The sequence below is a fragment of the Gopherus flavomarginatus genome, chromosome 3 (genome assembly GCF_025201925.1).
Source record: "Gopherus flavomarginatus isolate rGopFla2 chromosome 3, rGopFla2.mat.asm, whole genome shotgun sequence".
Taxonomy (NCBI): domain Eukaryota; kingdom Metazoa; phylum Chordata; order Testudines; family Testudinidae; genus Gopherus; species Gopherus flavomarginatus.
This window is the reverse complement of record NC_066619.1, coordinates 187,668,359-187,695,205: the sequence shown is the minus strand read 5'-3', so window position 1 is coordinate 187,695,205 and position 26,847 is coordinate 187,668,359. Positions and strand designations below refer to the sequence as shown.

Genomic DNA, 26,847 nt, shown 5'->3' with positions numbered 1-26,847 from the left:
AGCCATGAAGGCATCATCACTTTTTTCCCCACAATGAATATAAAAAAGTCAAAATACCGGACACAACTATCTGATGCACACATTGCTGCAATCCTGAAGGTTTCAACTGCTCAGTCACTGAGGCCAAAAAGACAGAACTGAAGCACTGCCAGATGTCTGGCCAACACTAAAAACTCTCTGGCAGGCGAAGACCTGTATAACATTGTATGACAGTTTTATTATTTCTAAGAAATTCGAAATAAAAAATACAATATAAACATTTTCTTTTCTGAACACCATTTTCAGTGACATTATTGGCCCGCTGGAAGGATTTGAGGACTGGCACTGGCCCTAAAGTAAATTTGAGTTTGAGACCCTTGCCTTAGCCAAACCATTCTGTTCCACTGCTTGCCATCCTCTGCTTGGATGTGATGATAAAATCTGTGAAACATACCTGGAACTCTTTCTTGATCCATAAGTTTTGTGTAGAGGTTGAATATCTGTTCCTGGACTTTGCAAACAGATCTCTTAATCTTCTCCCTTCGGGTCACCATGTAAGTCAGATTCCGAACCTAGAAAATGCAAATAATATTGTCACTGAGTTTCATGATAGTAAAGCTATAAACTGTACCAGGCTGGCCTGATCAGAATCCAGAACCCAGTTTGTCTTTTGCTCCTTAGCTAACCGGTTGTAGAGGCAATGTATCACTCTTAAGTGTCCTCCTCTACCATATCTGATGCTCAGAGAATTATTGAACCCTGGCTGCATAAAGAAAAGGTAGCCACAATATGAGGTCTTTGAAGTTGGAGATGGAAGTAAAAGGAGAAATGAGGGATCTTTGAGGACCACACCACATCTCTCTGCTATTAGATACATATATATACACACACTTTTTTAATTATGCTTAATAGCTTATAGGGTCAAAATCTGGGTTGTTGTAAAAGTGTCCTTCATGAACCTTCCATTTTAGTCTCATTTGGGTCAATTAATACATACAGTAGGGCTCCTATGTATGCCACTGTATGACAGACGGCATGACTATTGAAAGAACTGGAAGTGAAACCAAATTATTAATTGTTCAATAGGCTCTGTATAGAACAGTTACTTACCCTACAGTAACTGATTCTTCAAGATGTTATGGTCAGTGTGGATCCCACTATAAGAGCACATGTACTTCATGCACATGAGTGTGAATTTTTTTCCCCACTGTACTGTCCATCAGGGCTGTGCATGCGCTCTGTACTTCCTTGTGTGTTTGTCCATGCAAGAACATAAAATGAGGTTGCCTATGACCCACCCTCATTTCCCTCACAATTCAAAGCCTGTGATAGCTGAGGACTCAGAAAAGTGAGGATGGAGGGCAGAGTGTAGGATCCACACTGACTACAACAGCTCAAAGAACCACAATTACTGTAGAGTAAATAGCTGTTGTTCTTTGAGCTGTTGTAGTCAGTGTGGATCCCACTATAGATTACTGACAAGCAGTATCCTCCAAGGATGGTGTGAGTGAGGAACTTCAGCTGCAGTCAGTTAGAGATTGTAGTACTGCTCTCCTGAACTTGGCATCTGATTTGGCTGCCATGTCAAGTGCAATGTTTTACAAGACAGTAGATCACTCTATATAGCTGCCTAGCAGATCTGAGATTGAAGCAGATGATACAGCCTGTGACCTAGTGAAATTTTCACTGATTTTCGGAGGGAGACACTAACCAGCCATCTGACAGCAGGTGGAAATGCACTGTGATAGCCACGTAGTGAGTCTCTGTGATGAGATGGCTTACGCCAGATATTGAGAGGGGGAGACAATCTAAAAGGCTTTGTCCTGTTGAGCTAACAGAGCAAGGCTTTGGAGACGTCCAAAGTATGCAGTTGTTTTTCTTAGCGTTGAGTGCAGTTTTGAGAAGATAATTGGTAAGGTGTTATATTAATTCAGGCGGAATTCCAAGACCACCTGAGGGATGAAATTGAGGTGTAGTTTTCATCACCTTGAAAAGAAGTATAAGATGGCTGATGTAATGGCCACAGGACTGACTGATAGTAATACTGGTGGTATATTGAGCACTCAGACAGTGGTTCAAAAGGAAATCTTTGAAAGGGAGTCTTGACAAGTTGAGGCCTGTAGGATTAGCCCATACGTCTCGCAGCAGTATCAACTGCAAATCTTAGAGGGGAAGGTTCCCTGCTCAATGACAGGGAGAATGTATGCTCCGGTGATGGTGAAGAGGAGTAGTTTTCCTGTAAGGGCAGACCCAGTGTGTAAGGTGCTTTCAGTATCAAAATCTGTGTTAGTGCTAGTGTATGTCTTGGCATGGACCTGGTTCTGCCTGAGCTTCATCCCAAGTTCAGGGTCAGAGTTAGCGCTAGCAGAATCTTATGCATCACAGTCTGTTCATCTTCATCCGTGATGCTGTGAGGACCTGAAAGACTTTCTCTGGTGGGTTTGCTGTGTTTGTCCTTATCAGAGGACACTATGCTTCTTCTTGAGCTTCTGCTTGAGTGTTCAGAGCATTCCCTTTCAGTGTTCAACTTCTGAGATGGTGATACCAGCTTCCATATTAAAGCAGATCAGTTTTGGTGCCAATGTCAGTGCCAGGTTTTTTCTTGGCACTGTGTTCTCCACAGTAGTCTTAAGCATTGCTTGTCTATTGAATGGGGTAGATGATGATGCTAGCTTGTCCAATAATTAGATACTGGAGCTTTTCTCCCTTGCGTCTGATTAGATATTCCATGGACTGTTACAGAAGGTGGAGTTTCAGCCTTCCAACTTGTAACTTTTGAGTCCTCGCAGAGAAGGGAATAAACATACTGTCCTGTGCTTGAAATGTATGATTTCTCCAGACAGAAGGCATGCCTATTTTATCCTTCCTTCGGGGGAATAGTCTATCACAGAATGGACAAGACTTGAAGCTCCCATGTCTTGAGTCTGCCATTAGAGAAACCCTGGACAAAAGGGTCTGACCAGAGAAGTTCAGTCCAGAAAACCGGTAGTCAGTTCATGTTGGTCAAAACAGAAGATCAGATGTGGTTCTAATGATTCGTAGAAGGTTTTGCAGAAGTTTAGTCCGAGCTAAGTACTAGTGGATCAGACACTTGCTAGGTTTGATCTCATTGCCATGGACAGTAAAAGGGATCTGAGGGAGGCTGAAAGAGCGTGAGGTGGCACACACGGCACCAAAAGACACTGGTTGTCAAAAGAAAATTTGATCACACATGCATGAGTGCCAACAGTGGGATCCACAGACACACATTTGAAGAACGTTTGTTTTCTAAAATATATATATATATTTTTATTTCTGTGGTAGAGGGTTTTTTCTTGATTTTGTTGCTGATTGGGACAGTCACACAAAGATATCACAATAGAAAAACTCCCCATTAGGCTCTGGCCTAATTTTTAGGCCTGACGTAGACCCAAACTCACATGACCCCGAACCTGAGTCTGCGCCATTGTCACCAAAGTGTGGGATTGACTCTCCTCTTCCTGCCATGAGGTTGGCATGGTAGCAGCTGCATGCCCTGTGCCTGCTGTCCACCAACCCCTGCTCCAAAACAAGAGGCACATATTCCACAGTGCACAGCACAAAGAGATGGTTTCAGCCAGCAAAAGCAGGCATGTTGCTGCTACTATGCTGATCCCACAGGAAGGTAAATGTGAGGCAAACCAACACAACCTGAGCCCAAGAGGAGCTAGCAGTTTTCCTATCTCACCCAAGCTGGGCCCAACGCTCGTAGTCAGGTCCCAGCAGGTTGCAGAGCTATATGCCCCATCATCACAGTTGTGTTATCTTTCTGTGGAACTCAAACTTCTCTGAGATTACACATTTAGTTGATGAAGTAGATATGGATTTCTCTGAGGCTTTTGACTCACTACAGCATGACATGCTGACTAAAAGGTTAACACTGAACAAACTCAATATGGCATGTTAAATAAATTAAAAACTGGCTAACTGATCTCAAAACATAATTGTTAATGGGGAATCATCCATGAGTAGTTGTTTCTAGTAGGGTTCTACAGAGATAGGTTCTCAGCTCAGTGCTAATCTTACTTTATCAATATCCTCCAAGAAAATTTAAAATCATGTTAATAGATTTTAAGACCAGAAAGGACTACTATTAGATCATCTAGTTTGCCCCCTTGTATAACAAAGGCCACAGAATTTCATCCAGTTACCCCTGTATTGAGTCCCATTTGCAGATGATGGAGAAACTGGCAGAGTTGTAAATAATGATGAAGACAAGTCACCTATGCAGAGCTAGTTTTCTTGGTAAGCTGGGTGAGCAAGTTAAGCAAGGTCACACATCTAGGAACAAAGAGCATAGATCACATGTACAGTATGAGAGACCATATCCTGAAAAGTGCTAATTCTGAAAAGGCCTTTGGAGTCAGACTAGAAGATAATCAAGTGAACATGAGCTACCAATCCAAGCTGTGGTTAAAAGGGCTAATGTAACCTTTGGAGGCAAGAGACATTATTACTTGCGTGACCCGTGCTGGAATAATGTGTCCAGACTTTTAAAAGAATATTGTAAATCTGGAGAGGGTGCAAAATATGACACAAGAATAACTTGTGATGTCTCGAGAACACACAGACTTAAGAAGTTCAACTTATTTAGCTCTTCAAAGAGAAGGTTAAGAGGAGACTTGAACACCTTTAAGTGTCTGTGGAGACAGAAGATTTCTGATACTACAAAATGCATAAGAGACATTGACTGGAAATTGAAGCTAGAAAAATTCTAACTGAAATAAGGTATACATGTTTACTAATAAGAGTAATTAGCCTTGAAACAGTTTTATGAATGGATGGGGTAGATTTCATCACCTGAACTCTTTAAATCAAGACTGGATGTCTTTCTAAAACATATGCTCTAGTTCAACCACAAGGTTTTTTTGACCTGATAAAGGAACTGATGGGTCAGGTTGTATGGCCTGTGTTATCCAGGAGGCCATACTATATAAGAGAGGTGGGCAAACTACGGCCCGTGGGCCTGTTCTCTGCAGCCCCTGAGCTCCTGGCCCAGGAGGCTAGCCCTCGGGCTCTCCCCTGCTGTTCCCCCTCCCTCGCAGCCTCAGCTCACTGCACCACCGACAGAAGGGGTGGTTGGATGGGGCAGGGGTCCCAGGGGGAGCAGTCAGGAAGGAGAGGGGAGGTTGGATGAGGTGGCAGGGGAGCAGTTAGGGGCGAGGGGGTCCGGGAGCAGTCAGGGAGCAGATGGGGGGAGTGGATGAGGCAGCGGCTTGGGGGGGCTGGATGAGGCAGGAGTCCTGGGGTCTGTCAGGGGCAAGAAGCGGGGGGGATTGGATGCAGGCGGGGGCTGGGCCATGCCTGCCTGTTTGGGGGGGCACAGCCTCCCCTAACCGGCCCTCCACACAATTTTTGAAATCCCATGTGGCCCTCTGGCCAAAAAGTTTGCCCGCCCCTGCTATATAATCATAATGGTCCCTTCTGGCCTTAAAAAAAAACTCTCTCTCTTTGCCAGTTAATCTAAGAGCAAAGGTTCAGTTTCAGATCCTGTTAAGGCACATGTACTAAGGATAAAACACCAAGCTGATACCATTCAATTATACTTTTTAACATTCAAAACCCAACCCAATGGCATGCCACTGTCTCCTCAAAATATTATGCACATATTTCTGGTGAAATGCTGACATCACATTGTTCTATTAGCAAAGTAAAAATAAGCCAGCTTCACATCAAAGACACAAGGAAAGACTGTGATTTGGTGTTTTGTTTGTTTGAAAAAATGTGCATCAGCAGCAGGTGTCACCAGAAGAAAGTATGACAAACTAACTACTTGTGATACTGAAAACATATTACCCAGAGGTGGCTGCAATAGAGCCCACAACGTCACCAAAACTGACGTTCAGTCCACAAAGCGTTACATCTACGTAGCAGCTGGGAGCAAGCCTCCCAGCCCAAGTAGATAGACTTGTGAGGTAGTGTGCTAAAAAGAGCAGTGTGGATGTTGTGGCACTAGTGGAGACAAGGGCTAGCCACCTGAGCTCAGACCCAGAGTCAGATGGGCTTGAAAGCCTGAGCTGACACCCAAGCCACAACATCCACGCTGCTATTTTTTAGCATGCTACATCAAGCTGAGCTAGTGAGAGTCTATCTACTTGTGCTCTGAGGCTCACTCCCAGCTATAGTGCAGACATGGAATTTTAGGATTAGAAGGGATTGCAAGGGTCATCTAGTCTAACATATCCAAAGCTGTTCAGATTGAGACTGGGCACTAACTGCCAGGACCTGTCACCTCTGCAGGCTGACACACTCTGTTCAAAAGATAGCTGCAACTTTTTGTGCTCTATACAAATTCAATGCAATCTTCACAGCCCTGGGTTGGAACAAAATTTGGTTGCCCACGTTCTATGGCAATAACCAAGGGAATATATTATCACTGATTTAGGCTGTGAACTCAGCTAACCAAACACAGCACTTTCACCTCACAAGCATAAGCTTGCATTGGCTTACCCTCTCCAAATCCTGCCGGAGGTGCGTGAAGAGCTGCAGTCTCCTGAACAAAACATCCTGCTCCCGCTTGGCCAGATTGTCCTCTTCATCTTTCTTTGGGGTGATCAAGGGTTTGTTGAAATTGCCTTTCCTCTTGAGCTTCCAGTACTGGTACAGGAACTCCACCAGCTCTTCGGGCATCCGCAGGGCCTTGGTCACTTCCAAGACATTGACAAATGTATAGAACTCGTCTTCCAACTGCTGGAGCTTCTGCTTGCGGACACTGACCCTGTGGGCCTCCTCCTGGTTTTGATCAAGGCTGTGGAAGGGCTCTATATCGGCACAAGGGGAGCTGTCCTGTGTCCCATTCTCATTCTCCTGGCTGGTGTTTTCACAGAAGTTTTCGTCATCCAGTTTTTTGGTGGAGCTGTGCTTGGGGCAGTATGACTTGAACTTGACCTCGTCGTTCTCCGCCAGGATGGTCTTCATCTCCAAGCCACGGTCAAATGCGCATGTGACGTGAAAAGCTGTTCGGCAGTTTTTCACCGAGCACTGCAGAAAAATTTTTAAAAAACAAACGTTTTAAATAAAAAGTCTCACACTATGCACAAAATACCTGCACAGCCATGACTCCTTTGAGATCAATGCTTACACCAGTGCAACTGCTGTACAATACACCACAGTACTGGGTTTTGCATCTAAGCTAAGTACTTTCTCACTATTAGGTTTGCAATTTAATGCTGTCAGGTCAAGCAACAATGTAGTGGTCTAGCAGACATGAGCGATTAACTTCTCCATAGGCTTATCATACAATTCAATATGAGCAACTCCACAAAAGGTGGTTTCTTATGATCACTGGAGCCAGTCACTTAAAGCAATATCATGACAGGCAAAATGATCCCCTTTGGCTGTGCTAGCACTCCAGAGAGGAAATACCCTGTGGCTCCCAGCCAGTCTGACACTTCAGTTAAAATCTCTCACAGCACCTGGAACTGGCCACTTTTGCAAATTAATGAGAAAATGAACAAGTGCTACTTAAAAAGCAAGGGCCGGGTGGGATTTTTTCTTTTATCATCAATTTAGCTTATGTCATCTCCCAAGCTCTCCCCTATCTCCCACTGAATGCAGCCACCACAGAGCTAAACTGCTTTAAGCACTTGATTTTAACTGTAACTAACTTTCTTTTGCAAAGTGAAAAATAAAAATTTTTAAAATCCCCCCTTGTCTTGGACACTTGTCCCCAACACAGAGAAATAAAAGTGGAAAGGACTGTCACAGACATTAACTATGACAGGACTAAACTATACTTAACTCAAGTGATCTAACCTTAAAGAGAAATACACTGCAGCAGGATATTTATACAGTGCTTTGTAACAAAGCCAAGTATCTGTCTCCTCTGGGTTTTCCTCCTCAGGTTGACTCAGCAGCCAGATGTCAGATAAATGTATACTACAGAGTTTAAACTGCAGAGGTTTCAGATAAATGTTCTTTAATAAAATCAATACTTAGAAGGGATAGGAAAAATGCTGAAACCCTCTTTGCCCTTTCGCCTCCTCCAAATAAATGCTTTGTGGACAAACAGAGCAACAGCAGCACAGTTGGATATTAAACAACATAAAAGAAGTGCTTTTTGCAGCAAATTCCATGCTACTATGATTTCTTAATAATTTGCTTGTATCAAAAGTAAAGTTCTGTTGAGTAGAGAGGAAAGCTTGTCTCATCTGAAGGAAATCTGAACTGGGAAGAAAATGCAGTCTTGCTTTTCCCAGCTTGCAGCAACTGCTTTCTGCCCATCCCTATGCACACATCAAGCAGCTTGCTTTTTAAATTAGTGTGAACATCTCATAATATAAAACGTATCTGGAGAAACTGCCTCTTCTCCCTCCACTCATTCAGTTGATTACCTTTTTTATTACACACTTCATAAATTCTGTGTTTTTCCTGCTATCTACAAGTTTGACAGCACAAATTTTAAGTTTTTGGAGGCCATGAGAATACTCTCGCATTCATGTTTCTTGTATCACAAGGCCCCCATAATACTCTTTGATGATGTCACAGAAAAATGGAACCAAAAGTATTTCTCCAAATGATTTTTTTAAATGTATGACTGTCTAAAGTGGCAACTATACAGCATACATATCATCCCATTCTGTTATTTAAGAAGACAGAGGTTTTCAGAGCAAGAACATAAAAAAAAAAATCTGTATTCAGCATGAAACTGCAGAGTTACCTCAAACAAGTATTGGGGGACAAAATAATCTGATCTCTCCATTATGTACAAGTTTCCAAGAGGTAGAGGACAGGACTGTTTTATTTATTAAACTACAGTGGACAGATTAACTTTCTTTACTTTCTATGTATATTATTTCATACCTTAATTGAAGTGGAAACAGCAAACAAGGCTTCTGACAAACAGAAGGAAAAGTTTCACTGGAACCTCTGCTGAACTACTATTTTATAACTCTTCCCAGTATATGCCATCAATGGCTCAACGAAAAAGGAACAAGGGAGAGAGTGGGATGATCCAGTGATCTAAACTCAGAACTCTGAGCTTTACTTTTCATTTTCAAAGCACTTTGCTATGTACTTTTTTTTATTATTATTAGATAGCACAACTCTGCCTACAATTAGGTCATCTAGCCTTACTTTCCCCAGCAAAAGCAGGACACTACATGCTCTAAAATGCATTCAAACGCACCTGTGGTCCTTCTCACAGTGATACCAATAGAACTAAGATTCAGATCTAAGCAATATGTAATGTAGATCTCTACATATTCTAAAACTGCTTTCAGAGTTAACATCCCTTAACATAACATCTACATATTGTCTTGTATCCTGAAGGATCTCAAAGTGCTTTAGAAATTTCACAAGCTGATGTAATCTATACACAAGGAACCTTTTCATTCACTTCTGAAATGCAGATAACTGTGCGGCAGATCAATCCTGTTTAACATCATAGTGCAACACCACAGAACATTTTACAATAAGTGAAGAATCCATATCCCATTGAAATTTTAGAGAGAAATTAATTAGAAAATATATGACCCATATTGGAATTTTGCCAAAAATGCGAATTGGTGATAGGAAGCAGGATATCGGTGTTCTTGCTTTAGTGCTGGATACACAGCAAAAGATTAATTCTTTACTGTACATAGAGATAGTTATTTCCTTGAACTCGCTGGGCCTAATTCTCCCATTGCCTTGCACCTTGTGCAGTCATTTACACCTGTGCCAAGTGAGAATAAACATCAAAATGTTAGTGTTTGACAGCTACATTACAGATGTGTAAATGATTCTGTAAGATGCAAGGCAGTGGGAAAATCAGGGCCAGAAGCTTTGATTCTAGAGAATACAAAATATCTACAAAGTCAGCCACCCCCTAAACCTGCCAGATTTGTGGCTATTCATCACCAGCTGAAGAAGGGCCTTGTATTTCCTCTGCTTGTGGCTCATGGTTTATTTGCATTTTGTAGCAGATTCTAAGCATGCAAACTGTTCCTTTCCTACTTACTCTGGAGCTCAATGGCAGAAATTCTCATAACTGAACTAAAAAGACCAACAAATGAGAACATCTGATTATTTATCAAATCAAAAAGACTACGGTAGTATAACTCCTTCCTTACCAACAACAGCAGACATGACCAATTCACTTTAATCCCTGGTACACATATAGACCAAAATGTTTAAAGTTGGGTGGTATCTAAAGTTAGGGGCCTAAATCCATATTTAGTCACCTGATTCACTGCCTTATCATGAAGAGTGCTGAGCATTCACATTCTAATTGACTTCAGTGTTAGCTGCAAGTGTTCACCATCTCTGAAAATCAAGCAGCTCATCAGAGGGAAGATGTTCAAGAGGAACTGGGAGTCTAACTTCTCTTTGAGCCTTTGACGATCATCTTGAACGTACATGCAAATAAATTTTAGCACACCGTTTTTGGCATCCAAGTTTAAATATTTTGGCCACAGAAAATTACTCACTTTTGCAAAATAACAAGCAAATGAACAAGTGCTATTTAAAAAGCAAGGAGAATGCACCACAAAATGTATTTTGTTCATTTAACAAGTATGGTCATTCAAGTTTCATTATTTAAAGTTCAGTGTTCTGATAAACACACCTAAGTATATTTTGTAAAAGTTAGGAATCCTTAAGCTATAATCTCCCTACAATACCTGCTATTAAAACTGCTGAGATGTGGGAAGAGACCAACATTTTTCTGTGCAAACTATGAGAAGGGAATCAGGGAGGTTCTATAGAATGCACATTTCCATCTATAACAAACACACTGATGTTAGTTTATTACCTGTATGGATGCCCCAATCTTCTCATTGCAAAGGCTGCACACTAATGCCCATCTACTGCTGGGAATGTGAGAGACCTTGGTTATGGGCTCCATCTTTTCTGGGCTGCCAATACTCACCTAAGCATCAGAATGAAAAACATACAGTGAAAGATAAGCAGAAGGGGTGGGAACCAGAAACATATTTAGGTGCCTAAACCCCAGACTTAGGCACCTAAGTCCCAGCTTTGGCTCCACTGCAATCCACAGAACTGCCACTGAACCATGCAGCACCTAAACTCACTCAGCACCCAAGTTTTACAGGGTGAGAGTTCCCGTATTTATGCCTCTGAGCATGCAGAGTGCTGCCTTGCTCTAGGCGTCTGGATGCCTATCTCGCGCCGAAGCTGCAAAGTGATCCACGAACCAGATGAAGAGAGGTATTTGCATGTAGGGCCCAATCCAGTAAGCATGCTTAGCATACACTCCTCTGATCAGCATCTCCCACTGGCTAGCTTAGGTGTCTCCCCACCTAGCACGTTGGCTTCTGTGGATCCTCATTCATTGTACAGGGAGACTAGGCACCTATGGGCACGCTTTGTGGATCACATTGTAATACTTATGTCCCTTTGTAGGTCCCACCCCGAGCATGAGGAATCTGTTTCATTGCTTGGTAATGTGCCAATTTAATATGTTCCAAGTTTTTCAGTTACAAAGAGAGAAAAATCTAGTTTCAAAACTTCTTCCCTGTTAAAAATGAAACAGCTTTGATGCAAATCCCATCAATTTAAGTGATTTTAAAGGATGAACATTTTGAATGCCAGAACTCTCAAGAATTACCACTGTTTATCCAAATACTCGCTTACCCAGGTTCTGAGTTTCCATCTACAAACAGTGCTTACTTTGTGTTCTCACTAAATTAGCTTTCCCAGCAGTTGTCCTTTTTTTAGACCTATGAGCCATTTGTATTGTAGTTCACTGAGCTAATGTAATTACCTTTTTCTTATAGATCATGTATTATCCTGTCAGACTCTATGTCCTCTATGTTTAATTGAAAATGAATGTTTCCCTGTTTTTATTTTTTTCTACTCCCTAACAACAAATGCTGCATGGATGTTAAAATCTGATGTCTGTTGCTATAATGGTTGTTATGAGCAGATTTGTCCTTTGCCAAGATTGCTCTGAATCTGAATATAGGTACATCAGTTGGATCAACACCCACCTCTGGAATCCAGAGTGCACAGCTAACATGGACCCACTTCGTCCCACTACGAGTTGGCTTCATAGCTCCACCTTTCTTGGGACACAATAAACACTTTGGCTGAACACCAAGCGCACAGGTCCGGCAAAGCCAACTGCCTTCTGGCACCTTCAAAATTCCGTAACATGCCTGTACTCGTGTTTATAAAGGAGGGGAAGAAAAAGGAAACAACAACAGCATGTTTCTGTTAGTATTAACTGATTTACATTTAGCTTTTTGCTAACCTCAAAACCCTTTATGGGACTGCATGCTATATAATAATATTAGCTTACGTTTACGTTGCCAATTTTGTTCTGAAGAATCGCAAGGTACTTTTACAAATGTAGCAACTCCATATACACATTATACACAGATACTTTTCCCACCACTGAAAGAGAGCCACCTCCAGCTGTTTAACAATGCAAACAACACTACACAACAGTTTAGGACAGGAAGTGAAGAATATATTAACCAACTTAAACAGAAAGGGAAATTTAGATAGCTGTGTGAGTGGTTAGATATCTAAGCTGGACGTTGGCCAGGACAGTGGAGCTATTAAGTCCCATGAGATCTTTAAAGACCACAAATGATAGGACAATAGTTTTGCATCTCACCTGAAAAATGAGATGACATGAAAGATGTCCCCAAGGCATAGTTCAATTCTTACTCATTGGGTAAAGTGACATCTATTGAATGATTAACATCATGTCCTATAGTAGACTGGCAATGTCTATGGAGACCTACAACCAAACTATTGCCAGTTCTGACCCTTTCTAGCTTGTAAGATTTGATGTAATCACAGTTCAAGACAGAATGGCTACAGATTTATCAATGTGCCAATTTTAAACTCTTAGACCATAGTGCCACGCTCAAAGATACATTCCCCACCATACTTGCAAATACATTTATGTAACTTTAGCCCGAGGAGCAAGAAAAATAAATGTTCCTTGCTTATCAAACATCACAGCTGCCCCACTGCTTAATGACAAAGCAAACATTTTAAGGGATGGAGAGAAAGAAGATCCACAGCAAGGTCTCTTTCACAATGGAGCAGTCAAGGAAGCAGATCTGTTACAAACATATCTGTTCCTTCTTCCATGCAAAGAAAGGCTTGTTTAATTTCCACAGAAAGACATGTCATGCTGTCTTGTCCCCAGAATAATCTAGTTGTTCGGGCACTCCTCTAGCATGTGAGAGATGCAGAGTCAAATCTCTGGTCTGCTTCATTCAGAGTCACCCCAACATGGAACAAACCAACTGTTAATAAGAAGCTTGATGACAAATTAAGTTTAAACTACTATATAAATCCTCCCTGGTTTCCTACTGGTTGGATGGAGGTCATCATTTTTCAGACTTCCTCTTCCTTTCAGTCAAATTTATTGGTATTGCAAATATATTGCCAAAGAAGAGGACTTCGGTGCATCACATGGCTTGTGTGTGGAAACTGAGGGACCAAACCAAAAAATTGCAGACAAATCTGTAGAACAAAACCAACTGGACCAAATTCATTGGGAATGCAGATGGTAGTGTTAGTGTAATGGACAAACTTAGTAGCAAAAAGGGCATGATTATAGCAACAAAAGCAACCAGCTAGAGGGTACAAGATGCTGTTAGATAAAGCAACACCACCCCCATTTTAATCTTATATCTTCTTACAACCTACAATTGGTTGTTTTTTCCTGCTACACTCCCCCCTTTTGCCCTCTCAGCATGTAATGTAGTAAATGTACATATTTACTAATGTATAACCTACATTTACATCACTTGTGAGTTTGTCCCATGGGTCAATTTCACTACTGGTGTAACTCAGTTAAAATCAACGAGTTACACTAGAGAGGAATCTGGCCTGTTATGTTTAAACTTGTCTTTAACAGTAATAGTTCTGAGATATTTCTGTAACCACCCATCGCCTGCCTTTAGCACCAGCATGTAAGTTTCCCAAAAGGCCACTCCCACCTCTACATCTGGATGCTATACCTGGTGTACACAGATATTGCATTTGTCACAGAACACCATTTCGTTGCCATCCTCCCCATCTGGGGACTGGCAAACATCGCAGACAACGTCCTCATCATACTCGATCCCCAGCCCTTCTTCAGTCTCAATAGCATGGTTCATACTGTCATAGCATCGCTGTTCAAATTCCTCCATGACTCTCTCCATCGTGTACTCATCCAGTTCAGGCATTCCTGGGAAATTAATCCAACACAATGGATTGTTTTTAAAATGGTAACAACATCTGGAGCCCCAGTTCCTTCCAGCAATGTATCAAAGGCTGAGCTTTTCCTCCCGGGTTCAGCCATAAGCTGCAAATGGCACAACATGCCAGCCCACCTCCAGTGTAGAGGATTAATTTATGGCTGTAGGGTTGCCATGGCAAACGTTAGAGAGTAAATGTAGAGTAGTTATGGCAAAAATGTCAAAAACCTTAGATCTGTGTTGAAATAATGGACATTTACTCATTTCAATCAGTATTTGAAACCCTCAAAGTTTTCACAAGCAAGTCCCACCTCTGGGTTGTGTCTGTTGATCTCACTCTCCTTCCTTCTCATACAACACTATCTATAGTTGCTTGTTTCAACTTTGTGACCTCAGTCGTTTTAGGAACAGGTGACTCTTTTGAGAGTGATTCTAGGATCAAAGCACTCCCCAACTGAGCAACAAACTGTCCATCAAAATGATGATAATACAGTCCAATGCAAAATCTATCAGGTACATTTTGATATGTTTCAATCAGCAACCCAGATAAGGCAATCCTTTATTTGATGTAGTGCATTTTCACAGCACCTGGTACAGTCAGATCCTGATCTTGGCTAGGACCTATTGTAGTACCTAGAAATAAATAATTATTCAAATACATGGGGAACCCAGTTGTACGAGATACAATATCTAATTGTGGGACTTGTCCATTTTAATCACAGTGCTTGGAGGGTAGGGATAGGATACAGAGGGACCTAGACAAATTAGAGGACTGGACCAAAAGAAAAATGATGAGGTTCAACAAGGACAACTGCAGAGTCCTGCACTTAGGACGGAAGAATCCCATGCACTGCTACAGACTAGGGACTGAATGGCTAGGCAGCAGTTCTGCAGAAAAGGACCTAGGGGTTACAGTGGATGAGAAGCTGGATATGAGTTGACAGTGTGCCCTTGTTGCCAAGAAGGCTACGGGCATTTTGGGCTGTATAAGTAGGAGCATTGCCAGCAGACTGAGGGTCGTGATCATTCCCCTCTATTCAGCATTGGTGAGGCCTCATCTGGAATGGTGTGTCCAATTTTGGGCCCTACACTACAAGAAGGATGTGGGAAAATTGGAAAGAGTCCAGCGGAGGGCAACAAAAATGATTAGGGGGCTGGAGGACACGACTTATGAGGAGAGGCTGAGGGAACTGGGATTGTTTAGTCTGCACAAGAGAAGAATGAGGAGCAATTTGATAGAGGGTTCCAAAGAGGATGGATCTAGATTGTTCTCAGTGGTACCAGATGACAGAACAAGGAGTAATGGTCTCAGTTGCAGTGGGGGAGATTTAGGTTGGATGTAAGGAAAAACTTTTTCACTAGAAAGGTGGTGAAGCATTGAAATGGGTTAGCCTGGGAGGTGGTGGAATCTCCTTCCTTAGAGGTTTTTAAGATCAGGCTTGACAAAGCCCTGGCTGGGATGATTTAGTTGGGGATTGGTCCTGTGGTTGGACTAGATGACCGCCTGAGGTCCCTTCCAACCCTGATATTCTATGATTACACCCAGACACCACCACAGTGATCATCACCTAAATCACAGTAGTAGTAGTAATAAAATTGGATCCATAATGTTAAATGTTCATTACGGACCTGAAAAAACCTGAAATAAACTCAGCTAGAAAGGTACCAAATGAAGTCCAGCTTTCTATCTGGATACAACTACCTGACAAAGTATCCCATTTCTCAACTTTTAATGGCCCTACAAGAACCAATAAAGCTTCAGAACTGGTGCTGCAGCAAGCCCTATACAACCCCTTTCACACAGGGCACGCCTACACTACAGGATTATTCCGATTTTACATAAACCGGTTTTGTAAAACAGATTGTATAAAGTCGAATGCACGCAGCCACACAAAGCACAATAATTCGGTGGCGTGCATCCATGTACCGAGGCTAGCGTCGATTTCTGGAGTGTTGCACTGTGGGTAGCTATCCTGTAGCTATCCCATAGTTCCCGCAGTCGCCCCCGCCCATTGGAATTCTGGGTTGAGATCCCAATGCCTGATGGGGCAAAACAGTGTCGCGGGTGATTCTGGGTAAATGTCGTCACTCATTCCTTCCTCCGTGAAAGCAACAGCAGACAATCATTTTGTGCCCTTTTTCCCTGGATTGCACTGGCAGACGCCATAGCATGGCAACCATGGAGCCCGTTTTGCCTTTTGTCACTGTCACCGTATGTGTACTGGATACCGCTGACAAAGGTGGTACTGCAGTGCTACACAGCAGCATTCATTTGCCTTTGCAAGGTAGCAGAGACGGTTACCAGTCATTCTGTACCGTCTGCTGTGCCACTGTAAATTGGCGATGAGATGACGGTTATCAGTCGTTCTGTACCGTCTCCTGCTGTCATGGGTGCTCCTGGCTAGCCTTGCTGAGGTCGGGGCGCAAAGATGAAAATGGGAATGACCCCCCGGCTCATTCCCTCCTTTATGTTGTATCTAAAAATAGAGTCAGTATTGCCTAGAATATGGGGCAAGTGTACTAGAGAACCAGTGTATCAGAGAACTAGAGAGCACAGCCGCTCCGTGTCAGATCCCACAGAAATGATGAGCTGCATGCCATTCTAGGTGGTGCCCCTGCAACAACCCCACCCGTTGCTTCCCTCCTCCCCCAACCCTTCTGGGCTACCGTTGCAGGGTCCCCCCATTTGTGTGATGAAGTAATAAAGAATGCAGGAATAAGAAACACTGACTTTTTAGTGAGATAAAATGAGGGGGAGGCAGCCTCCAGCTGCTACGATAGTCCAGGCAGTACAGAATCTTTTCTTTGGACATGAAAGGGTGGGGGCTCATGGAGTTCAGCCCGCAGTTGCTATGATAAGGACGGTTACCAGCCGTTCTGTACCATCTGCCGGGAATAACCGGAAGTCATTCCTATTTTTACCCAGGCACCCCCGGCCGACCTCACCTGAGGCCAGCCAGGAGCACTCACGGGATGACGACAAGGATGGCTACCAGTCCTACTGCACTGTGCCATCTGAAATCAGGGAAGGGAGGGGAGAGGATGCTGCTGTTCATTGCCCCAGCACCGTGTCTACCAGGAGCATGCAGTAGACATACAGTGACATTGAAAAAAGTCAAGAAACGATTTTTTTCCCTTTTTTTTCCACGGGGGGGGGAGGGGAGTAAATTGACGAGATATACCCTGAACCATCCTGGACAATGTGTTTGACCCAACAGGCATTGGGAGCTCAGCCAAGAATGCAAATGCTTTTCAGAGACTGCGGGGACTGTGGGATAGCTGGAGTCCTCAGTCCCTGCTCCCTTCCTCCATGAGCGTCCATTTGATTCTTTGGCTTTCCGTTACGCTTGTCACATAGCACTGTGCTGTGGACTCTGTATCATAGCCTGGAGATTTTTTTCAAATGCTTTGGCATTTCGTCTTCTGTAACGGAGCTCTGATAGAACAGATTTGTCTCCCCAACAGCGATCAGATCCAGTATCGCCCGTACGATCCATGCTGGAGCTCTTTTTGGATTTGGGACTGCATCGCCAACTGTGCTGATCAGAGCTCCATGCTGGGCAAACAGGAAATGCAATTCAAAAGTTCGCGGGGCTTTTCCTGTCTACCTGGCCAGTGCATCCAAGTTCAGATTGCTTTCCAGAGCGGTCACAGTGGTGCACTGTGGGATACCGCCTGGAGGCCAACACCATCGATTTGCGGCCACACTAACCCTAATCCGATATAATACCAATTTCAGCGCTACTCCTCTCATCGGGGAGGAGTACAGAAACTGGTTTAAAGAGCCCTTTATATCGATATAAAGGGCCTCATTATGTGGACGGGTGCAGCATTAAATCGGTTTAACGCTGCTAAAATCAGTATAAACGCGTAGTGTAGACCAGGCCACAGTCACCTGTATGTCTGAAAAAGAAGTATTACTTCAAAGCAAGCTCTCTCCTCCACCAAGGCCAATTTACCTCCGGCACTTCCAAGCTGAGAGCCTTATGGAAGTTTGCAAAAGGGTACAGGCTTTGAAAAACAAAGATCCTTTGGTTTTAATCCTGCTCCCAATAATTACTGTTTACTATGCCATACTGAAGATAGAAAACTCTAGACGTGTATTATAAGGGCAAATCCTGTCCTTCGCTCTCAGAGCAACTAATTCACATGGGTTCTGAGGAATTCCACAGGAAGATGGAGAAGGAATCCCTCGCTCCCTCAAATCACAGAGCTGGAGAAGAAACATTCTAATGGGCCTGCCAACTTAAAGGTACCTCCTTCATCATGGGGAAATGGTCTGGAGAATCTGCAGTGCAGTGAATACTCTGCTTTGCTCCAGCCCAGCCCTCACCCTTTTGGCCCCACAGCTGCAGGGCAGCTGAATAAGCAGCATACAAAATTCTGCCCTCCTGTAGTACTTGCACAGTGGAAGAGTACAGAATTTGTCCCTAATGGCAGAGAAGTGTGATTCTGGAAAACAGGTGATAATGGATTGAAAGCTGATGAGTTAGTACAGTAGGTAGTTTGAAAGGAGTTTACAACAGCACTAAGTCCCAATGCAGTACCATCTACCACCTTATAGATTTAGTTATCACAATTGGACTTCACTGTAATTTAATGGCTATAAATTTATAAATGATAATGAGAATTTTTACCAAAAAGTTTAATATTTTATATCTGGTCTTTTGGAAAAATAATACACATTTTAAATATCAAAAAGAGCACTGCAGAGTGTGTCAGGTCAACCTCTGGAATTCACTGCCACAGCAAATCAGGCAAATGCTACAGCTGGAGATTAACAACTAATTACTCATTTTAATGACCATTAATAATTAATTATTAATTATTAATAAATAAATAAAATAATTAATTAATAACCATTAATATCTTTTGCTATGCAACACTTTATAAGAGTAATTCAAATGTCATGTTTCAGGCCTTGCATGCACTGCCTGCTGGGGCCAAGAAGGAATTTCTTCCCCACTTTTTACAGAATAACTACATGTGTAAAGGATTATAGCAAACAAACTACTGTGCACTGGCATATCAGTCACAAAAATCTACCATAAGAGCATGTTAAGCTAGTAAAACCTATCAAATCATGGCTATCCCTAGACTATATTGCTGTAGCTCACAGGAGATAACCTGAATTTCATCAGCATAAATCAACGCCACTAAAGTTACAATGGTACAACCAAGAGCTAAATCTGTCCCAGAATGTTTAAAGAAATCAGGAGAAGCTGGGAATAATGGGGCGCCAGGCTTCTAAAGACACAGTTCTCCCAACACAGGGAATTATTTTCTCCTAGCATCTGACATGGTTTCCCACAAGTGGGAATTTTCAGTTTACTCTGTTCTGAACTTTCTTCTCCCCTGCCTTCTGATCAGTTTGTACAATGGAATGAGCCTGCAGAGGATGACCCTATGGTCACTGCATCTGCCACTGGCTGCAGGGTAAACCCCATGCCTCCTTCCTCCTTCCCTACAGAGACACCCTATATCACTTCCATGTACATCTGTCCTGTAATTGGTGCTGTGCTAGCCTTCCCTCTGGTTCCCTTCAGGATCAACAGCCCCCTTCTCTCCAGGAAGAGAAGAGGAAAGAGAGAGCTGAAGAGAATGAATGAGTATCTCAGACTGTCTGCTCACTTTTAGTGCTTGTTTAAATAAAGCTGAATATTTTAAAAGCAGCCAGAAGTGTAACCTAAGGCTGACATCACGTAATGCACCTTGTGTATGTAAATACGCCTGACCTGAGATTTGGGTAAAAAAGCCTGAACATGAGACCAGGTCAGAGTTGGTAGTTTTGTTTGTTCTGTGTGGGTTTTCTTCAGGATAATTTCTTTACAAGTTTATAACCAGATGACCCTGGCTTGCCAGGTCCTGTAACTGTTTAGTCAATGGTAAACCCATAAAACTGTAACCATAACCCAAATTAGGGACTTGCCACAGCATAAAACTCAATAGTATTATCTGTGCTCACCAAAATATCCAAAATCCTTCTAGCTGGCACAATATATTCTCACGTATCTAGACATTGTGGTCAAAATTCTGCGTTGACTTACATCCTGTGTAATCCTAGTAAGATCCATGGTGTGCTCCCACTTTTGGAGCACACATCATAATAAAGAAGTGGTTTGTTCTCTTCCCTTCCCCCACACGCAACCTCTTCTTGGGGGGAACCCTCAGCCCCACCAGGACAAATCCCTTTTCCTGTTTGAAAAGCAGGGACACAGTAATAGAGTTTGGGACATTTTCAAAAGGAATCACTGAGCCAATTCTTTGCTGTCTCACTCCCCAAACAGTCTGGCTTCTGTTTTTAAACCTCCCAAACACTTCTGTCTACTACACTGCTTCTGTCCAAATAGAAAAAAATGACTAGCTATAGCTATAGAGGGGCTGAGAGTTTTCTCATTCCATTTTAGGAAAGGGAGGCATGGAAAAGCAAGCAAGCAAAAAAGGATGGATGGACAGATTATTTAAATCAAAAAAGGATGGATAGTCAGATTATTTAAATTGTCTATTTTGATATTATTTCCAAGGAAGTAAACAACGGCAACAAAAGGGTTATTTGAGGGAATTCTTGTGGGTGGGGAGGAAGGGGGCAAATTCTGATCTGGTGTAAACAAGCGCAACTCTACTGACATTAATGGAGCTATGCATAGGGCTGATATTCTCCACAGATCTAGCCCATAGTAGCAATGCCACCCTTCACTGAGGGCTTCTGGGGATAAGAGTTTAAAGGCTAGTGGTTTTTAAAAATAAGATCACAAATAAACTACATCCTAATTTACATGATTTACACCCCCCTCTTCCTTTCCAGTTTTCTCACCCACAAACCCTGCACAGAACTGCCAGCCTACTTCAGCAGCACGCATAATTTTACCAGAGGCTTCTCTCACCCATCTCTTTCAATTCTTCATTGGCCAGTTCTAACCATGCTGCATCCACATCATTGAGGTCATAGCGACACACACTGTCCGCCAAGGTTCGAATGTCAACATATCCCAGCTCAGGAGGCTCAGAACCTGAAGAAAGGATGTACTTCCTGGGTCTTGTAAATGTGACTGCTTTTGTCTCAGACACAACCCTGAAGAAATAGTAAATACAGATGTTACTTATACCAGGTTTTAAATCCCTTAGCACAGACTGGGAAATGCTTAATCCTGCTGTGTGATTAGTGCCTGGGAGTTAAATTGCACTTCCTTTTTCTACGCAACTAAAAATCCCCAGCAATCTTGTAGCATCAAAGTCCCGCAGCACTGCAGGAAGTAAGGATGGGTACATAAAACAGAGAAAGAGTCATTCAGATATCATTTTAAAGTGACCGGCAATACTACATAAAATAATTCACATTTTTTAAATCCCAGTTCATTAAAAGACTTACAGGTGGATCTAAGAGAAGAGAGATTACAAATCATCTCTAGCAAGAGGACATGGTACTTGCTACTTTTAAATGGAATTGTTACTGACACGCTTTAAAGCCACATAGGCCATACTCTGTTAATGTGATGACAGGTACTATGTGCATGGGAATTAAATTTAAAATAATAGCTATAAACCAACTTACTGAACACAACTCAATTAAATTCTATAGGATGGTTTAAAAATTCCATACACAGGCTAACATTCTCTATTAAATTCTATTGTTTTTACAGTAATTTGTATAGATAGCTATAATTTTCATTTCTGTGACATCCTAAATACCTTTCCACAAGGAAATAATCATGACAATTCATAAAATTGTTTATAATCAGTCCCTTCATCACTTACCTGCTCAGATTTAAGTCCAGGCTCTCAGGGATTTGCATTCCCCCCTGCAAAATCACTAAAACTGGACTGAGCCAGACTTTAGAACAAAATCCATCCACTGTTTTTAAATTCAGCTGCAGCTGTCGTATGTCCTTATATGGTTTGGTGGGGTCACCACAGTGGCAAGCCAAACCTAATTAAAGCATATTTTGGTTGCAACCACGTTGAAACTGTGCATAAGCACAGTTGTTAAAAGTTAATTGTAAGGAATTTGGAAACAGAGCAAAACATTTAAAACAGTGGAACTTGCTCTACACTTGAGTTGCCTGGATTTCTGTGACTATACAAATCCAGTAACTAAGAAAGAATGCATATGCAGTGAACAGGGGCAAAGGTGTATTCCATTGCATAGGCTGGAATAGTAGCCATGGAGCAGCTGTGCTGCTAACACCTTGCTTTCAGGTAGCAGGTTCCATATGCCCCATCCATATCAATGTTCTCTGGAAGTTCACAAAGGAGATTCCACAGTCTCTCCTTTATTATTTAACTCTAAGCATTCTGAGATTTGATTTGTATGAAAGATGCTACAGAAAATAAAACTTATATCTGGATCAAGTTCAGGCAATGCACCCAATCTCCAGCTGGGTCCCCAGATCACGGCAGCCTCACTAGTGCTAGTGTGAGGGGTGCTCCAGTGCCTCATGGTCTGGAGAATGAGCTACTTCATGAGAGAGCTCATGGGGGAAGTAGCATGTCCGTCACTCTACTGTGACCTCGCTGACACACAGTGCATGTTCTCTCCTGTTCAACAAGAACCCTTGATCCACTATCCCTATATCTATACACATCCAGTTCTGGACACATTTATCTAGTCCAGCCTCCATCATGGTACCAAACCAGTCCTGGTACATCATAGGAATCTGAAGCAGAATGCATGGAAAAGCCATACGCTGAATCTTGGGCTTTTCAGCAGGGGAGGTATCAGTCAGTATATGAATGGCCCCTGGTATCTTGAGCCAGTCCTGGCTGTACTATACTGAATAATACTGTACTGCAATATTATATACTACATCTCACAGGGAAACTGTTTTAGCCTGACCACTGCTCTCCAAATCTTCTACACACAAAATCCCCTACTGTGGGGAAATTATAGCATCTAAGCAGCATCCTGCCCATGCTGCCCAAAATAGTGCCATGCTTGGATAACATGGTGATGGCACAGCACAAGAACCAGAACTGAATGAACAGACTAGAACAGGTAGTTTGGCTTTCAACAGGTCATTCTCATAGGACCTGCAAAAGGCAATTTTTTTATCTTCATGATGTAGAGTAATAAAATAATAATTACTGTGTACACAAAAACATTTAATTGAGTCATCAGTATGAGCACGTGCTAGCAGTGAGTTACCACATGGACATATTGCTGTAACCCTGGTTCTTTCTCACCCCATCCCATCCCTACTGTTTGTTACCCTAATTGGTTGCATCAGTGCAGTGACTCTGTCTCTTGGTTTCCTCCTACAAAGCACCTTGCTCACTTCTGAGCACCGTAATAACAAGAATAATTTCTCTGTGAAATGTATTTCCTCCTACTCTGCATCAACTGCCAGTGAATGTCATTAGTTCACTTTACAGTCATGCTTCTCTCTTCCTAAAATTATGCCCAAGATCATTACAGCATTTTGGTATTAACTATGGGATGGATTAATGAGCAATAATAACCATTTTGCTCCCTTCCTCTAACCCCAACCAACCCTAGTCTGTCCCCTACACATGTGAAGAGCAGCAGGAAGAGGGAAAAAAAAAGATGCTTCCAGAATCCTCATGAGGAGCAGGGGTGGAGAGAATCAAACGACTCCACTCCTTCCTGTAAGAGGAAGAGGTGAGAGAAGGTAGGCAGGGCAGAGGGCTCTTTACATAGCGTTAGTATTTTCCACCTCTTGTGAGGTTATACAGTATTTTGATCTGAAAAATATGAAAACAGGGCACAGCAACACACAGCAGGGAAATCAAATTCTGTAGCAAAACATCACCATCCCCACAGAAAGGGAAAGATGGGCAGAGGGGCTGGTACAATGAAACAGTGGATTTTTTAACTGCCCCGTATCCCCTTTCTCCTAGAAGCCCAGCTGTACTTTAAGCAGTAAGTGCCAAGTCTCACTTCCTATTATAAAAACTAAAGAGGGAGCTATCCACTATTTCCTATTTAGTTTTTATAACAGAAACTGAGCTGGGCCACAACTTGCTGCTGAAAGGGAAGCCGGGCTCCTGGGAAGTAAGAAGAGTGAGAAACAACCCAAAGAGTCAGAAGAGCGGCAACTCAGATCAATGGCCCAGTATCCTGTCTCCAACGGTGGACAGCATCAGATGTTAGTATAAAAACCCAGTACAGACAATTATGCACTAACCTACCTAGGGGGAAAGTTTCTTCCTGACTCAGGCAGTTAGTGGTTAGTTCATGTCCTGAAACATAAGGGTTTATAACCCTTATAAAAATTGTATCCTATCTAAAGTAACTGTGGATATTCTTGTTGTTCTTATAAATATTTACCGGTAAGTTCGCCAATTCTTTTACTATCAACTATTTTGCACAGTGGAAGGATACATTACATAAGCCCTCAGAAAACTGTTTACTTTTTTTTTTCTTTTTTTCTTTTTTTTACAGTAAGCAGCCAGGCTCTAACTGCAATAAGCCCTTCATTATTAAGCTACTGGGGCATTTTTTACATGGTTACAGACACTTGGCCTACAGCCTCATAGCACACCCAAGGCATGACAAACAGACTGCTAATGCACACTCCACTGTGAGTTATTACAATAGGCTAATGAAAGTGACCCAAGTAACTATAGGCCTGTTAGTTTGACATCTGTAGTATGTAAGGTCTTGGAAAAAATTTTGAAGGAGAAAGTAGTTAAGGACATTGAGGTCAATGGTAATTGGGACAAAATACAACATGGTTTTACAAAAGGTAGATCGTGCCAAACCAACCTGATCTCCTTCCTTGAGAAGGTAACAGATTTTTTAGACAAAGGAAACGCAATGGATCTAATTTACCTTGATTTCAGTAACGCATTTGATACAGTTCCCCATGGGGAATTATTAAATTGGAAAAGATGGGGATCGATATGAAAATTGAAAGGTAGATAAGGAACTGGTTAAAGGGGAGACTACAACGGGTTGTACTGAAAGGTGAACTGTCAGGCTGGAAGGGGGTTACTAGTGGAGTTCCTCAGGGATCAGTTTTGGGACCAATCTTATTTAATCTTTTTATTACTGACCTTGGCACAAAAAGTGGGAATGTGCTAATAAAGTTTGCCGATGACACAAAGCTGGGAGGTATTACTAACACAGAGAAGGACTGGGATATCCTACAGGAAGATCTGGATGACCTTTGAACTGGAGTAATAGAAATAGGATGAAATTTAATAGCGAAAAGTGCAAGGTCATGCATTTAGGGATTAATAACAAGAATTTTAGTTATAAAATTGGGGACATATCAGCTGGAAGTAACGGAGGAGGAGAAGGACCTCGGAGTATTGGTTGATCACAGGATGACTATGAGCCGCCAAGGTGATACGGCCGTTAAAAAAGCTAATGCAGTTTTAGGATGTATCAGGCGAGGTATTTCCAGCAAAGATAAGGAAGTGTTAGTACCGTTATATAAGGCACTGGTGAGACCTCATCTGGAATACTGTGTGCAGTTCTAGTCTCCCATGTTTAAGAAGGATGAATTCAAACTGGAATAGGTTCAGAGACGGGCTAGTAGGATGATCCGAGGAATGGAAAACCTGCCTTATGAAAGGAGACTGAAAGAGCTTGGCTTGTTTAGCCTAACCAAAAGAAGGTTGAGGGGGGATATGATTGCTCTTTATAAATATATCAGAGGGATAAATATCAGGGAGGGAGAGGAATTATTTAAGCTTAGTACCAATGTGGACACAAATGGATATAAACTGGACACTAGAAAGTTTAGACTTGAAATTTGACGAAGGTTTCTAACCATTAGGAGTGAAGTTCTGGAACAGCCTTCCAAGGGGAGTAGTGGGGGCAAAAGACATATTTGGCTTTAAGACTAAGCTTGATAAGTTTATGGAGGGGATGGTATGATGGGATAGTCTAATTTTGGCAATTAATTTGGCAATTGATCTTTGATTATCAGCAGGTAAATATGCCCAGTGGTCTGTGATGGGATGTTAGATGGGATGGGATCTGAGTTACTACAGAGAATTCTTTCCTGGGTGCTGGCTGGTGAGTCTTGCCCACATGCTCAGGGTTTAACTGATCGCCATATTTGGGATCGGGAAGGAATTTTCCTCCTGGGCAGATGGGCAGAGACCCTGGAGGTTTTTCGCCTTCCTCTGCAGCATGGGGCACAGGTCACTTGCTGGAGCATTCTCTGCAGCTTGAGGTCTTCAAACCACAATTTGAGGACTTCAATAACTCAGACATAGGTTAGGGGGTTGTTATTGAAGTGGATGGGTGAGATTCTGTGGCCTGCATCGTGCAGGAGGTCAGATTAGATGATCATAATGGTCCTTCTGACCTTAAAATCTATGAGTCTATGAACAAGTTTGCATAGCTTGCTACTCCAGAAGGCACATGTATCAACTCTGACTACTAAATAAATGTATATACATACATAGTCCATGACCAAAACTTCTGCAATTTTGAGTTTGGTTCAGAATGTATTCTCCTTAAAAAAAAAAATGATCTGTGACAGTTCTTGCTTTTTCCCACCCCATTTTATCTTCTCGCAGAATTCAGCCAATTAAGCTATTGAACAGTGAAAGCTCTTCTGGGTAAAGATCATCCTTTTGTTGTGAGTGTGTACCAAGCCTAGCACAATGGCTCCTGTTCCATGACTGGGGCCTGTAGGCACTGCCACAATACAAACAACAACAAGAACAGTTACATGCATTAATGAATCATTATAACTGAGTACAATGAAGTTACCTTACAGAATAAAAA

General features: G+C 42.2%; 1 protein-coding gene across 5 annotated transcripts in view; it reads right to left on the bottom strand.

Annotated features, from left to right (window-relative positions):
• Positions 1 to 26,847, bottom strand: part of JADE1 (jade family PHD finger 1) — a 66,257-nt gene that overhangs the window by 6,124 nt on the left and 33,286 nt on the right. For 3 of the 5 annotated variants that reach the window (XM_050946319.1, XM_050946321.1, XM_050946320.1), the window contains 6 exons: positions 21,029 to 21,216; positions 13,923 to 14,134; positions 11,928 to 12,095; positions 10,730 to 10,846; positions 6,448 to 6,978; positions 434 to 551 (listed from right to left, as the gene is read on the bottom strand). In XM_050946319.1, the coding sequence (XP_050802276.1) occupies positions 434 to 551; positions 6,448 to 6,978; positions 10,730 to 10,846; positions 11,928 to 12,095; positions 13,923 to 14,134; positions 21,029 to 21,216 (1,334 nt within the window). Of the gene's footprint in view, positions 1 to 433; positions 552 to 3,410; positions 3,520 to 6,447; positions 6,979 to 10,729; positions 10,847 to 11,927; positions 12,096 to 13,922; positions 14,135 to 21,028; positions 21,217 to 26,847 lie in introns of all 5 variants that reach the window. The other 2 variants (XR_007773450.1, XM_050946322.1) reach the window with 2 other exon arrangements.